The sequence below is a fragment of the Carcharodon carcharias genome, chromosome 11 (genome assembly GCF_017639515.1).
Source record: "Carcharodon carcharias isolate sCarCar2 chromosome 11, sCarCar2.pri, whole genome shotgun sequence".
In the NCBI taxonomy this organism is placed as follows: domain Eukaryota; kingdom Metazoa; phylum Chordata; class Chondrichthyes; order Lamniformes; family Lamnidae; genus Carcharodon; species Carcharodon carcharias.
This window is the reverse complement of record NC_054477.1, coordinates 27,919,685-27,932,826: the sequence shown is the minus strand read 5'-3', so window position 1 is coordinate 27,932,826 and position 13,142 is coordinate 27,919,685. Positions and strand designations below refer to the sequence as shown.

Here is a 13,142-nt window from a genome sequence, read left to right as displayed (position 1 = left end):
TTTTCTTGATATATGTTAATAACCTAGATCTTGGTGTACAAGGCACAATTTCAAAATTTACGGATGATACAAAACTTGGAAGTATTGTGAACTGTGAGGAGGATAGTGTAGAACTTCAATGGGACATAGAAAAGTTGGTGGAGTGGGCAGACAAGTGGCAGATGAAGTTCAATGCAGAGAAATATGAACTGATTCATTTTGGTAGGAAGAACATGGAGAGACAATATAAAAATAAAGAGTACAATTCTCAAGGAGTTGCGGGAGCAGAGGGACCTGGGTGTACCTGTGCATTAATCATTGAAGGTGGCAGGACAGGTTGAGAGAGCCGATAATAAAGCATACAGCATCCTGGGATTTATTAATAGAGGCATAGCAGATTAGAGCAAGGAGGTTTTTTTGAACTTGTATAAAACATTAGGTTGGCCTCAGCTGGAGCACTGCATAAAGTTCTGGGGTGTCACACTTTAGGAAGGATGTAAAGGCATTGGAGAGAGTGGTTCCAGGATGAGGAACTTCAGTTGCATAGATTGGAGAAGCGGAACTGTTTTCCTTGGAGAAGAAAAGGTTGTGAGAAGATTTGATAGAAGCGTTCAAAATCATGAGGAGTCTGGACAAAGTAGATAGGCAGAAGGATTGAGAATGAGAGGGCACAGATTTAAAGTAATTGCCAGAAGATGCAATGGAGACATGAGGAGAAACTTTTTCACACAGCGAGTGGTTTAGATCTTGAATGTTAAAAGCAAAAAACTGTGGAAGCTGGAAATCCAAAACAAAAATAAAAATACCTGGAAAAATTCAGCAGGCCTGACAGCATCTGCAGAGAGGAACACAGTTAACGTTTCGAGTCCATATGACTCTTCAACAGAACTGAGGAAAAATAGAGAAGAGGTGAAATATAAGCTGGTTTAAGGGGGGGGGGGTGAGACAAGTAAAACTGGATAGAGGGCCAAGTGATAGGTGGAGATAACCAAAAGATGTCATAGACAAAAGGACAAAGATGTGTTGAAGGTGGTGATATTATCTAAGGAATGTGCTAATAGGTGACATTAAGGGTAGAAAGCAAGACGAGCAAGGGACAGGTAGCCCTAGTGGGGGTGGGGTGGGGGGAAGGGATCGAAATAGGCTAAAAGGTAGAGATAAAACAATGGATGGAAATACATTTAAAAATAATGGAAATAGGTGGGAAAAGAAAAATCTATATAAATTATTGGACAAAAGGGGGGGGGGGGGGGCGGTGGCGGAAAGGGGGTGGGGATGGAGGAGAGAGTTCATGATCTAAAATTGTTGAACTCAATATTCAGTCCAGAAGGCTGTAAAGTGCCTAGTCGGAAGATGAGGTGCTGTTCTTCCAGTTTGCGTTGAGCTTCACTGGAACAATGCAGCAGGCCAAGGACAGACATGTGGGCATGAGAGCAGGGTGGAGTGTTGAAATGGCAAGTGACAGGGAGATCTGGGTCATGCTTGTGGACAGACTGAATGTGTTCCACAAAGCGGTCACCCAGTCTGCGGTTGGTCTCTCCAGGAAACCGCATTGGGAGCAGCGAATGCAGTAGACTAAACTGAGGGAAGTGCAAGTGAAATGCTGCTTCACTTGAAAGGAGTGTTTGGGCCCTTGGACGGTGAGGAGAGGGGAAGTAAAGGGGCATCTTCTGTGGTTGCATGGGAAGGTGCCGTGGGAGGGGGTTGAGGTGTAGGGGGTGTTGGAGGAGTGGACCAGGGTGTCCCGGGGTTGGGGGTGGGGGGGGGGGCGGGGTGGGGAGGGAAGATGTGTTTGGTGGTGGCATCATGCTGGAGTTGGCGGAAATGGCGGAGGATAATTCTTTGAATGCAGAGGCTGGTGGCGTGATAAAGTGAGGACAAGGGGGACCTTATCATATTTCTGGGAGGGAGAAGAAGGTGTGAGGGCGGATGCGTGGGAGATTGACATGGTGGTTGACAGGGCCCTCAACCGTGTCCGGCCCATCCCCTGTGCATCCGCCCTCACACCTTCCTATCCCTCCCAGAACCGTGACCCCTTGTCCTCACTTATCATCCCACCAGCCTCCACATTCAAAGGATCATCCTCCACCATTTCCGCCAACTCCAGCATGATGCCACCACCAAACACATCTTCCCTCCACCCCCCCCCGGTGGCATTCCGCAGGGATCATTCCCTCTGGGAAACCCTGGTCCACTCCTCCAACACCTCCTACACCTCAACCCCCTCCCACGGCACCTTCCCATGCAACCGCAGAAGGTTCAACACCTGCCCCTTTACTTCCCCTTTCCTCACCATCCAAGGGCCCAAACACTCCTTTCAAGTGAAGCAGCATTTCACTTGCATTTCCCTCAATTTAGTCTACTGCATTCGCTGCTCCCAATGTGGTTTCCTCTACATTGGAGAGACCAATCGCAGACTGGGTGACCGCTTTGCAGAACACCTTCGGTCTGTCCACAAGCATAACCCAGACCTCCCTAATGCTTGCCATTTCAGCACTTCACCCTGCTCTCATGCCTACATGTTCATCCTTGGCTTGCTGCATTGTTCCAGTGAAGCTCAACTCATCTTCCGACTAGGCACTTTACAGCCTTCTGGACTGAATATTGAGTTCAACAATTTTAGATCATGAACTCTCTCCTCCATCCCCAACCCCTTTCCAATCCCCCCTTTTTTCCAATAATTTATATAGATTTTTCTTTTCCCGCCTATTTCCATTATTTTTAAATGTATTTCCATCCATTGTTTTATCTCTACCTTTTAGCCTATTTCAATCCCTTCCCCTACCCCCACTAGGGCTATCTGTACCTTGCTTGTCCTGCTTTTCTACCCTTAATTAGCACATTCCTTAGATAATATCACCACCTTCAACACCTCTTTGTCCTTTTGTCTATGACATCTTTTGGCTATCTCCACCTATCACTGGCCCTCTAACCAGCTCTACTTGTCTCCCACCACCCCCACCCCCGACCTAAACCAGCTTTTATTTCACCTCTTTTCTATCTTTCCTTAGGTCTGTTGAAGAGTCATATGGAATCGAAACGTTAACTGTGTTCCTCTCCGCAGATGCTGTCTGACCTGCTGAGTTTTTCTAGGTATTTTTGTTTTTTATTTTTGTTTTAGGTCTGGAATGTGCTACCTGAGAGTGTGGTGGAGGCAGGTTCAATCGAGGCATTCGATAGGGAATTGGACTATTGTCTGAAGAGGAAGAATATGCAGGGTTCCGGAGAGAAGGTGGGAGAGTGGCACTAGGTGGATTGATCATTCGGAGAGCTGGTGCTGACATAATAGGATGACTGGCCTCCTGTGCTGTAACAATGATGTGATGTTGAGGCTAGGGTGAGGGCTAACCCAGCTGGAATTCAGAGTCAGCTTTAAGTTTAATAATTCAGCTGAGTTCTCAGCACATACAGGGCCTATTGCTAGGACACTTAGAGTGGGGTGAGGAGAAAATCATGTTAGAATCAGCCATGATCTAATTGAATGGCGGAACAGGCTGGAGGGGCTGAATGTCCTGTTGCAATGTTCAGCAGCCTACATTATGTTCTGCAGTGAATCTTGACCCCATAATTATCTAGCTGAAATGCAAGAATGCCGGTAAATGAGAAAACTGATAGCTACAAGGATTTAATTAATTATACAGCCATAAACTATGATAAAATTAGAAATGTAAATAACGTGTAAAAGATACATTTAAATTTATCCCTCTGGCAGTATTCTAGGTTAGAGTTCAGAACAACTCATCCAGGGCCTTTGACACTGCCAAAACTCCCCAGTGTGGGCTAGTGGTTTTTACCATATGGAGTATTTTTAAACCCCTCAAGGAACACCCCTCCTATGTATCAGCTATTTAAAAGGAAACTGCAGGGAACTAGTTTTATTGAAATATAGTAACAAAAATAAACTGAGTTAGGAATTATTGAAAGTATCGGAAAGCTATTTATCTTGCAGCCCTGCTAACTTGAAAAATCGATGCTTCAAAGTTTTCTCCCCTGTACAGCTAAATAATGTCACACTTCTTTCTCCAGGTTTTCTTGAACAAGGGCTGCTCGTTAAGGATGCAAAGAAATTGAGAGAGAATTACATGAGGATGCCTCAGTTTAAATTGGACATGCTCTCTCTTCTACCAACAGATTTATCCTACATTTGGTTGGGATCTAACTACCCGGAGGTGAGATTTAATCGTCTATTCCGTTTTGGCCGAATGTTTGAATATTTTGATCGCACGGAAACCAGGACCAACTACCCTAACATATTTCGAATTGGAAATCTTGTTCTGTATATTCTCATCATTATTCACTGGAATGGCTGCGTTTATTATGCTATTTCAAAATCGATTGGGTTTGGTATTGACACCTGGGTCTATCCAAACATATCCCATCCTGAATATGGGCGGCTCAGCAGAAAATACATCTACTGCCTTTACTGGTCCACTTTGACCTTGACTACCATTGGAGAAACGCCTCCTCCAGTCAAGGACGTGGAGTATTTATTTGTAGTAATTGACTTTCTGGTGGGAGTGCTCATCTTTGCCACCATTGTTGGTAATGTGGGTGCCATGATCTCAAACATGAATGCCTCTCGAGCTGAGTTCCAATCCAAAATTGACTCCATCAAACAGTACATGCAGTTCCGTAAAGTGAGCAAAGATCTAGAGGCCAGGATCATCAAGTGGTTTGATTACCTATGGATCAACAAGAAGAGCGTGGATGAGAAGGAAGTCCTTAAAAACCTACCCGATAAACTAAAGGCTGAAATCGCCATCAACGTCCACTTGGACACTCTAAAGAAAGTCCGAATCTTTTCAGATTGTGAAGCCGGCCTTTTGATCGAGTTGGTGCTCAAGCTGCAGCCTCAAGTGTACAGCCCCGGAGACTACATTTGCCGAAAGGGGGACATTGGCAGGGAGATGTACATCATTAAAGAAGGCAAACTGGCAGTTGTAGCTGATGATGGGGTAACACAGTTTGTGGTCCTGAGTGATGGCAGTTACTTTGGAGAAATCAGCATCTTGAACATAAAGGGCAGTAAGGCAGGCAACAGGCGGACAGCCAACATAAGAAGCATAGGCTACTCTGATCTCTTCTGTCTGTCCAAAGTTGACCTGATGGAAGCCCTGACTGAGTATCCAGATGCCAAAAAGATTCTGGAAGAGAAGGGGCGTCAGATTCTGATGAAGGATAATTTGATAGATGAAGAGGTAGCAAAAGTGGGAGCGGATCCAAAAGACCTGGAAGAAAAAGTGGAGAGAATGGAGTCTTCATTGGACAGCTTGCAGACTAGGTTTGCTAGGCTCATGGCCGAGTATAAATCCAGTCAAATGAAGCTGAAGCAAAGGCTTACAAAGGTGGAAAACAGAGTAAGAGGCTATGGCAGTGGATACCTATCGGATGAACTGGACAGTTTGACTGACACAGAACTAGAAAAACAGTGACGGTGACGAGAATAAATGGCAATTTCCTCATTTGTTTTTCTTACTATTTTGATATGATATACTGACGAGAAGAACAATTATTTTTATATGGGACTACAATGGGATAGTTTATAAATTATAACTCATCATTAATATCTGTGAACATTTCATGTAGATTTGTCTTTAAACTTCATCAACAAACTGTGACCAAAGCTCATTTTAGTGCTGAATGAGTTAAGATAGCTTTAAGTAAGTATGTTAGTTCATTGTATCAGGGAGCTGATTCTGACACTGTGCTGTTTAATTAATTAACATAACGCACTAGGAACAGAGCCAGGAAATACCTGGTTTCAACATCTGTGCTGTCAAAGTTTAAATGTATTGGATTTTTACTTATGATTATGGTTATATTAGATATATAACATAAATATTATATAATATATGCATTAAGGCCCCCACAATTTATGCCTGGCATTTGTTTGCACGATTCCATGCATTCTCAATTCTTAAAAGGGGAGGGAAGGAGAGGGGGAATTTCAAAACCTCCCTTTAAATTTTAAGTAATATGGCTGATGGAATAATGGGGCTGTATTTAATGCAGGCAACAGACATCTCACCTGTGGACTGGAGAGCTGGTGAGAGCCCACTTCGTCTCCATTTGGGAAAGACCCGCTGTATTAAATGGAGGCACTAACGTGGCCAGTGCCAGGCCTTCCCTGGGATCAAGAACCCAGAGGGCGGAAAAACCACTCCCGCAGAGCTACCAGCCAATCAGGGGCCAGTGCTGTCCATTGCAGGCAGCACCACCATGGGGCAGTGGCAGTTGCTAACAATGCACCCAGAGAGAGGCCTGGGATCACCATGGGATCCAAGTCTGGGTGAGCGAGGCAGGGATTGCAGTTGAGGGATAGGGGGAGGAGGGGTATTGGCAGCATGGGCAGGGGTGTGGCTCCCAGAGGCTCACCCCTGCCCCCACTTTCCCAACGCTGGTTCCTTCGATTAGGCAATGAGTATCTTTGAACAAGGGACCACCCTCCTGTGAGCTGCAAGCAAACATGACCAAGTTTGCTTTTTGGGCTTCTTACATGGCGACTGCCCTGTGCGGTGGTGGGGTGAGGCCCTTAAGTGCACATTAATTGTCCACTTAAGGGCCTCAGTTGGCAGTGGGGCAGGAAGGCCACCCACGAGGCTTCCCGCCCTAGGCTTAATCGAGGCAGAGGTGGAAAGGCAGCGGGCTCACCACCCTCCTGCCTGATTAATACCCTCCCAGCCTCCAAACCCAGCTAGGGGGAAGGCATTAAAATTCTGCCCCAGTAACACTGCTGTATGTGAGTGACAATCATTGAGAGTCTACATTAAAAGCAGAGACGGCTGCTTATTAATACAATTTAATTTCTCTGAGCCCCTTACCATGACATATGGTCACCAATGAGAAGATGGCAACAAGCCACACTACTGCTGAAGTTGATATCATGCAGAGTCAGTTGCTAGCACTGCTTTTCCTGAAACCTGCCCCTTGGTAATATCAAAACAATAAGTTGATAAAACGAGTTTTCATCCAACTAATTTTCCAAATGTGACAACATTAAGTCTAGTAACAACAGGCTCATTACTGGGAATGGTCAATGTGGCTAATATATTGGAAACTTTCAGAAGGTAGCTTGTGGCTATGTGGGAGATTGTCCATTTTAATTGCAAGATGAACTTGATGGACATATTAACCTTTTGTACTTTGTGAAGATAAAAACGCAATAGACTCCAATCGCGTACCTCACCTGTCCAGTTTTTGACAATGTGTTTACCTATGTGTATCTAGCAAATAAGCTGAACTTTTTTGGACCTGATGCTTTTATCTCAGCTTTTGATATAAACATGAGCTAATGTAACTTATTTATTACCCAGAGATTGGTAGTTTTTCTCCTTTTTGTTTCTAAAAAGTGACTTCAGTTTTTTTTTAACAAAGTACAGATCTTGTTTGTGGCCGTTGTATATGTAAGCTTAAATTAAGCCTTACGACCTGTTGTCAATTTTCCTTTTGAATTAAAATATGTTGTCAGGCATTCTTTTTTGTTACTGTTTTAATACTGGAGTAAATTACATATCAAAATGTGTCACATTTTAACGTATCATTTTACCATCTTGCTTGCTATTTCCCTTTGACAAGTGACTATTATTCAATTCTCTACCTCAATTGTTGGAAACAAACTGTAGTTTAAAAAGAAGATTCCTGGGATCAAATGAAAAATTGCAAATGGTAGAAAAATCTAAAAGAAAACAACAACAACTTATTTATATAGCACCTTTAACATAATGAAATATCCCAAGGCACTCATGCAGAAACTCTTGGAAATAAACAGGATGTTAGTCAGCATGAGTAAGAGAAGAAATAGGTTAGTTTCCAGTGACAATCTTGATTACAACCTATATTTCTGTGTGTTTGAACAATAAGCAGACTTCCCCAAATATCAAACTTGGGTAAATTGCTCATGTGTATGCTTGTGAAATCACCCAAATAGTGGAAGGGAGTAGATGAGCAAATGTGTAGACAGATTTCTGAGTTAAAAAAAAAATAGGGTAGCAATCTTTCGGGACTTCAACTACCCTAATATCAATTGGGATACGAACAGTTTGAAGGGCTAAGGGGGCGGAAAATTCTTGAACTGCATTCAAGAGAGCTTTTTTAGCCAGTTCGTAACAAGCCCAGTGAGAGTGGGTGCAACTCTAGATTTATTCTTAGGAAATGAAGCTGGGCAAGTGAATGAAGGAGCATTGGGGGACCATTTTAGAGCTAGTGACCATAATATAGTTAGATTTAGTATCATGATAGAAAAGGATGAAGATAGAACAGGAGTAAAAGTTCCAAATTGGGGGAAGACAAATTTTACAAAACAGAGGTGAGCTGGTGAGAGTGGATTGGATATAGCTATTAGAAGGGAAAAGTGTCAAATCAGTGGGAGGCATTCAAAGGCGAGATTGTACGGGCATAGTGTAGATATGTCCCCACAAAGAAAAAGGGTGATACTACCAAATCTAGAGCCACCTGATTATCCAGAAACATACAGGCCAAGATAAAGCAGAGAAAGAAAGCTTATTACAGTCATAAAAGACTCACTACTGTAGAAAGCCTAGAGGAGTGTAGAAGGACAAGGGTGAATTAAAAATGGAAATTAGAAAAGCAAAGAGAGGACACTAGAAAATATTGGCAGGTAAAATCAAAGGAAATCCTAAGATATTTTACCAGTACATTAAGAGCAAGAGAATAACTAAGGAAAAGGTAGGGCCTATCAGAGATGTGCATGGTAACTTGTGGGCCGATGCAGAAGATGTGGGCAGGGTTCTCAATGAGTACGTAGTCTCTTTCTTCACTAAGGAGAGGGATGATGCAGACATTCAAGTTAAAGAGCAGTGTGAAATATTAGATACAAAAAACATAGTGAGAGAGGAAGTACAGGAGGGACTGGCATCCTTGAAGGTGGAAAAATCACCAGGGCCAGATGGATTATATCCCAGGCTGCTGAAGGAAGCCAGGGAGGAAATAGCAGATACTCTGAGAATCATTTTCCAATCCTTACTAGATACAGGCGAGATCTCAGAGCATTGGAGGTCTGTGGACGTTGTACCATTATTTAAAAAGGGTGCGAGGGATAGGCCAGAAAATTATAGGCCGGTCAGTCTAACTTTGGAAACAATTCTGAGGGACAGAATAAACTGTCACTTAGAGAGGCATGCATTGATCAGGGATAGTAAGCATGGTTTTGTTAGGGGAAGATCGTGTCTTACTAACTGAATGGAATTTTTTGAGGAAGTAACTGGTTAGGAAAGTGAGATCGCATGGGATATAGGGAAGATGGCAAGTTGGATCAAAATTGACTCAGTGACAGGAAACAAAGGGTAATGGTAAATGGATGTTTTTGCAAATGGAAAACAGTTTCCAGTGGTATTCCACAGGGCTCAGTGTTGGGGCCCTTGCTGCTTGTTGTATATATTCATGATTTAGACTCACATGTGGGAGGCATGATTAGGAAATTTGCAGATGACAGAAAAATTGGCTATGTAGTTGATAGTGAAGAAGATAGCTTCAAAATTATATCAATGGTTTGGTTGAGTTGGCAGAGAAGTGGCAAACGGAATTCAATCCGGAAAAGTGTGAGGTAATGCGTTTGGGGAGTGCTAACAAAGCAAGGGCATACTCAATAGAAGTTATTGAGAGCAGTTGAGGGAGTGAGAGGCCTTCGATTGCATGTCCGCAGGTCCTTGAAGGTGGCAGGACAGGTGGACAAGGTGGTAAAGAAAGCACATGGAAGATGAGGAGAGGTGACCTAATTGAGGTGTACAAAATTATGAGGGGATTAGATAGGGTAGACTGGAAAGACTTGTTTCCCCTAGCTGAGGGGTCAATTATCAGAGGACATGGATTTAAACTGATTGGTAAAAGGGTTAGAAGGAACATGAGGAAAAGCTTTTTCACCCAGAGGGTGGTGGGTGTCTGCAATTCACTGCCTAAGTTGGTGATTGAGGCTGAAACACTTAACTCATTTAAAAGGTACCTGGATCTGCATCTGAAGTGCTGTAACCTGCAAGGTTATGGACCAGGTGCTGGAAAGTGGGATTAAAATGAGCAGCTAGTTTCTTTTTTCTGTTTTTGGTTGGCACAGACACAATGGGCTGAATGGCCTCTTTCTGCACCGTAACTTCTCTGTGGTTCACACCACATACCTTCCTTTCAGCACTTGACCAGTTTTCCTTCATAAGCATAGTATCTACAAATATGATTTAGGCATTTATAATTGGTACACAGAATAATTAATCTAAACTAGATTAAAAAGTTAAAAACAAAAAACTGCGGATGCTGGAAATCCAAAACAAAAACAGAATTACCTGGAAAAACTCAGCAGTTCTGGCAGCATCAGCGGAGAAGAAAAGAGTTGACATTTCGAGTCCTCATGACCCTTCATGAGGACTCGAAATATCAACTCTTTTCTTCTCTGCCGATGCTGCCAGACCTGCTGAGTTTTTCCAGGTAATTCTAGATTAAAAAGTATACTGCTTATTTCAATTTCCAGGTTACTGCATTAAAAAATAAGTAATGTATTCACGATGCTAACAAAATAATTCGGTAAGTGTCATGAATATGTTCCTGTTGGGTCTACCTTGTTTGTAATGTAATTAATAGAATCGATGGAGGATGGATGGCCCAGCAAGTAGTGGAGATAGTCAATGCTATAAGCTGAATTTCCCTATTACAATAGAATGATGTACGGACTGTTTTCAATACTTCAGTCTCATCTTTCTTACTTCTATTAGAAAAGGGAAGATAAGAGCCTGCATTTATATAGCACCTTTCATGATCATATTGGTTTTACAAACAATTTTGTTCTTTTGAATTGAAGGTACTGCTGTGATGCAGGAAATTTAGCGGACACAGCAAGGTCCCACAAACGGCAACAAAAGCAAAAACATAGGATGCCAGACATCTGAAATAAAAACAGAAACAGCTGGAAAAACTCAGCAGGTCCAGCAGCATTTGTGGAGAGAAACAGAGTTAACGTTTCAAATTAAGGACCTTTCTTCAGAGCTGAGGGAAAATCTTCCTTCCAGTTGTGAAGACAGATCCTTGACCTGAAACATCAACTGTTTCTCTCTCCACATGCTGCTAGACTTTCTCAAGTTTTTCCAGCATTTTCTGTTTTGATCCCACAAACAGCAATTTGATGCTGACCAGGTCATCAGTTTTAGTGATGTTGATGTTGTAGCAATGGACTTAAGGTGGGTTCCAAGGCTCACTGTGATGCTTTATTGTATATGTAAGGTGGTTACTTTTCAATCCCATGCATTGGACCTTTTTGCCCATTTTCTTGCAATGTCCATTGGGTTGGGATCTCTACAGGCACATGGGGCTGCTGTAGCTGGTACCATTACATGTTGGACAGAAGGGCAAGCAACAGATGGATCTTTACAAAGAAGAAGTGTTGCAAATTATTAGAAACCTGTAATATAAAGAGCTGCTTTTTGAAAATTCATTCAGGGGATGTGGGCTTCATTGGCTGGGCTAGCTTTTATTGCCCGTCCCTAGTTGCCCTTGAGAAGGTGATGGTGAGTTGCCTTCTTGAACCACTCCAGTCCATGTGGTGTAGGTGCACCCACAGTGCTGTTAGGGAGAGAGTTCCAGGATTTTGACCCAGCGACAGTGAAGGAACAGTGATATATTTCCAAGTCAGGATGGTGGGTGACTTGGAGGGGAACTTCCAGGTGGTGGTGTTCCCATCTATCTGCTGCCCTTGTCCTTCTAGATGGTAGTGGTCATGGGTTTGGAAGGTGCTGTCTAAGGAGCCTTGCTGAATTCCTGCAGTGGATCTTGAAGATGGCAGATACTGCTGCTACTGTGCATTGGTGGTGGAGGGAGTGAATGTTTGTGGATGTGGTGCCAATCATCCTAATGAATTATCCTAATGTGGGGTACATATCTCTTTTTCATTTGCAGTATTTGAGCTGGCAATCAGAGAGACAGACTGAATGGCGTAATGTAGTGATATCAGTTAAGTGACGTGGGCCATGTGACGTCATCTGAGTGACGTAAGCCAGGGGAAAAGGAGCACTGATACATGATAAACTCAATTAGAAGGATGAGAGGAGTCAAGCTTTGTTAGCAACATAAAGCTCCTATACCCAGGTCATGAAAAGGTCCTTGGAGGACTTTCAAGTGATGGTTGCAGAATGGAAGAAGCCGGCTGTAAAGATATTGAACCCTTCTTGAAATCCCGCAGAAAGCAGGCTGATAACCATTGGGGCTGCTCAGGATGGACCTCGGTGTCCAAGCAGCCTCTTGTACCAGCTCTTTATTGGAGGTTTTTTTGCAAAGGAAATAAAAATAATTTTCCTCATATCTCAATCCAACCATTAAATACCATCAACTCCTTGCTGACTCTCACGTCCTCCCTGTGAAATGTGGAGCGAGACCAGCGTAAAAATGCGATTCCAGCATATCGAATGCCTGAAAATGGACTCCTATGGTTCCCAAATTGTGCCCGACTATCTGAATAAATAGTCAATTCACATTTCACGTAGAAGAAGTGCCAATTGCGAAACGTATTTAGAAATACGTTACACTGGTTGGAAAAACACAGGTTAGTGTCTTCTGAACGGTCCTTTTCCATAAATGTGTACGTGCCCTATTGAGTTAGTCAATCATTTTTCGTATTTACTGTGTAGATCCCAAACAAATGGATTGCCACAGCCTGGAAATAATTGAATTTCTAAAATAATGCAGTTTCTTTTTAGTTTGGATAAGCTGTTAATTATAAGTTAATGCAACGAAGTAAGGGATTTTAAGAACATTACCTCACAATTTGTTCAATAGGTTTCACACGTGGTGGAAGAAAATTATTCATTGATTTATCTGAATGTGTTTTAAAAATAGAATTGCATATAGGATTTACAGCACAAAGCTACCTCCCTTCAACTCGCTTCCTCTATCCCATCACCACAACCTCTCTGTGCCCCTATGTACTCTCCCCATGTATCCAGCTTTCCCGGAAATGCATCCATGTGATCACCCTAAACCAGTCTATGGTCCATTGCTGTTTAAATACAGCGGTAATGAACGGGATCATGTTTCACAAGAGCTTGCCTGGTGACAGTATTTCTTTGGGGATCTTTGAAAGAGTTTTGTCATGAACTCCACAAGTGTTTTTGACTCGGGTGCCGGCGAGTTAACATTCCCGCCCTTTTAACCCGCACAATTTTAACCAGCCT

The 13,142-nt window shown here is 42.8% G+C and overlaps 1 protein-coding gene across 1 annotated transcript in view; it reads left to right on the top strand.

Annotated features, from left to right (window-relative positions):
- Positions 1 to 5,411, top strand: part of cnga3a (cyclic nucleotide gated channel subunit alpha 3a) — a 32,167-nt gene extending 26,756 nt beyond the window's left edge. Inside the window, exon 9 of the mRNA XM_041198659.1 lies at positions 4,006 to 5,411. Within this exon, the coding sequence (XP_041054593.1) occupies positions 4,006 to 5,411 (1,406 nt within the window). The remainder of the gene's footprint in view (positions 1 to 4,005) is intronic.
- The last annotated feature ends 7,731 nt before the right edge of the window (positions 5,412 to 13,142 follow it).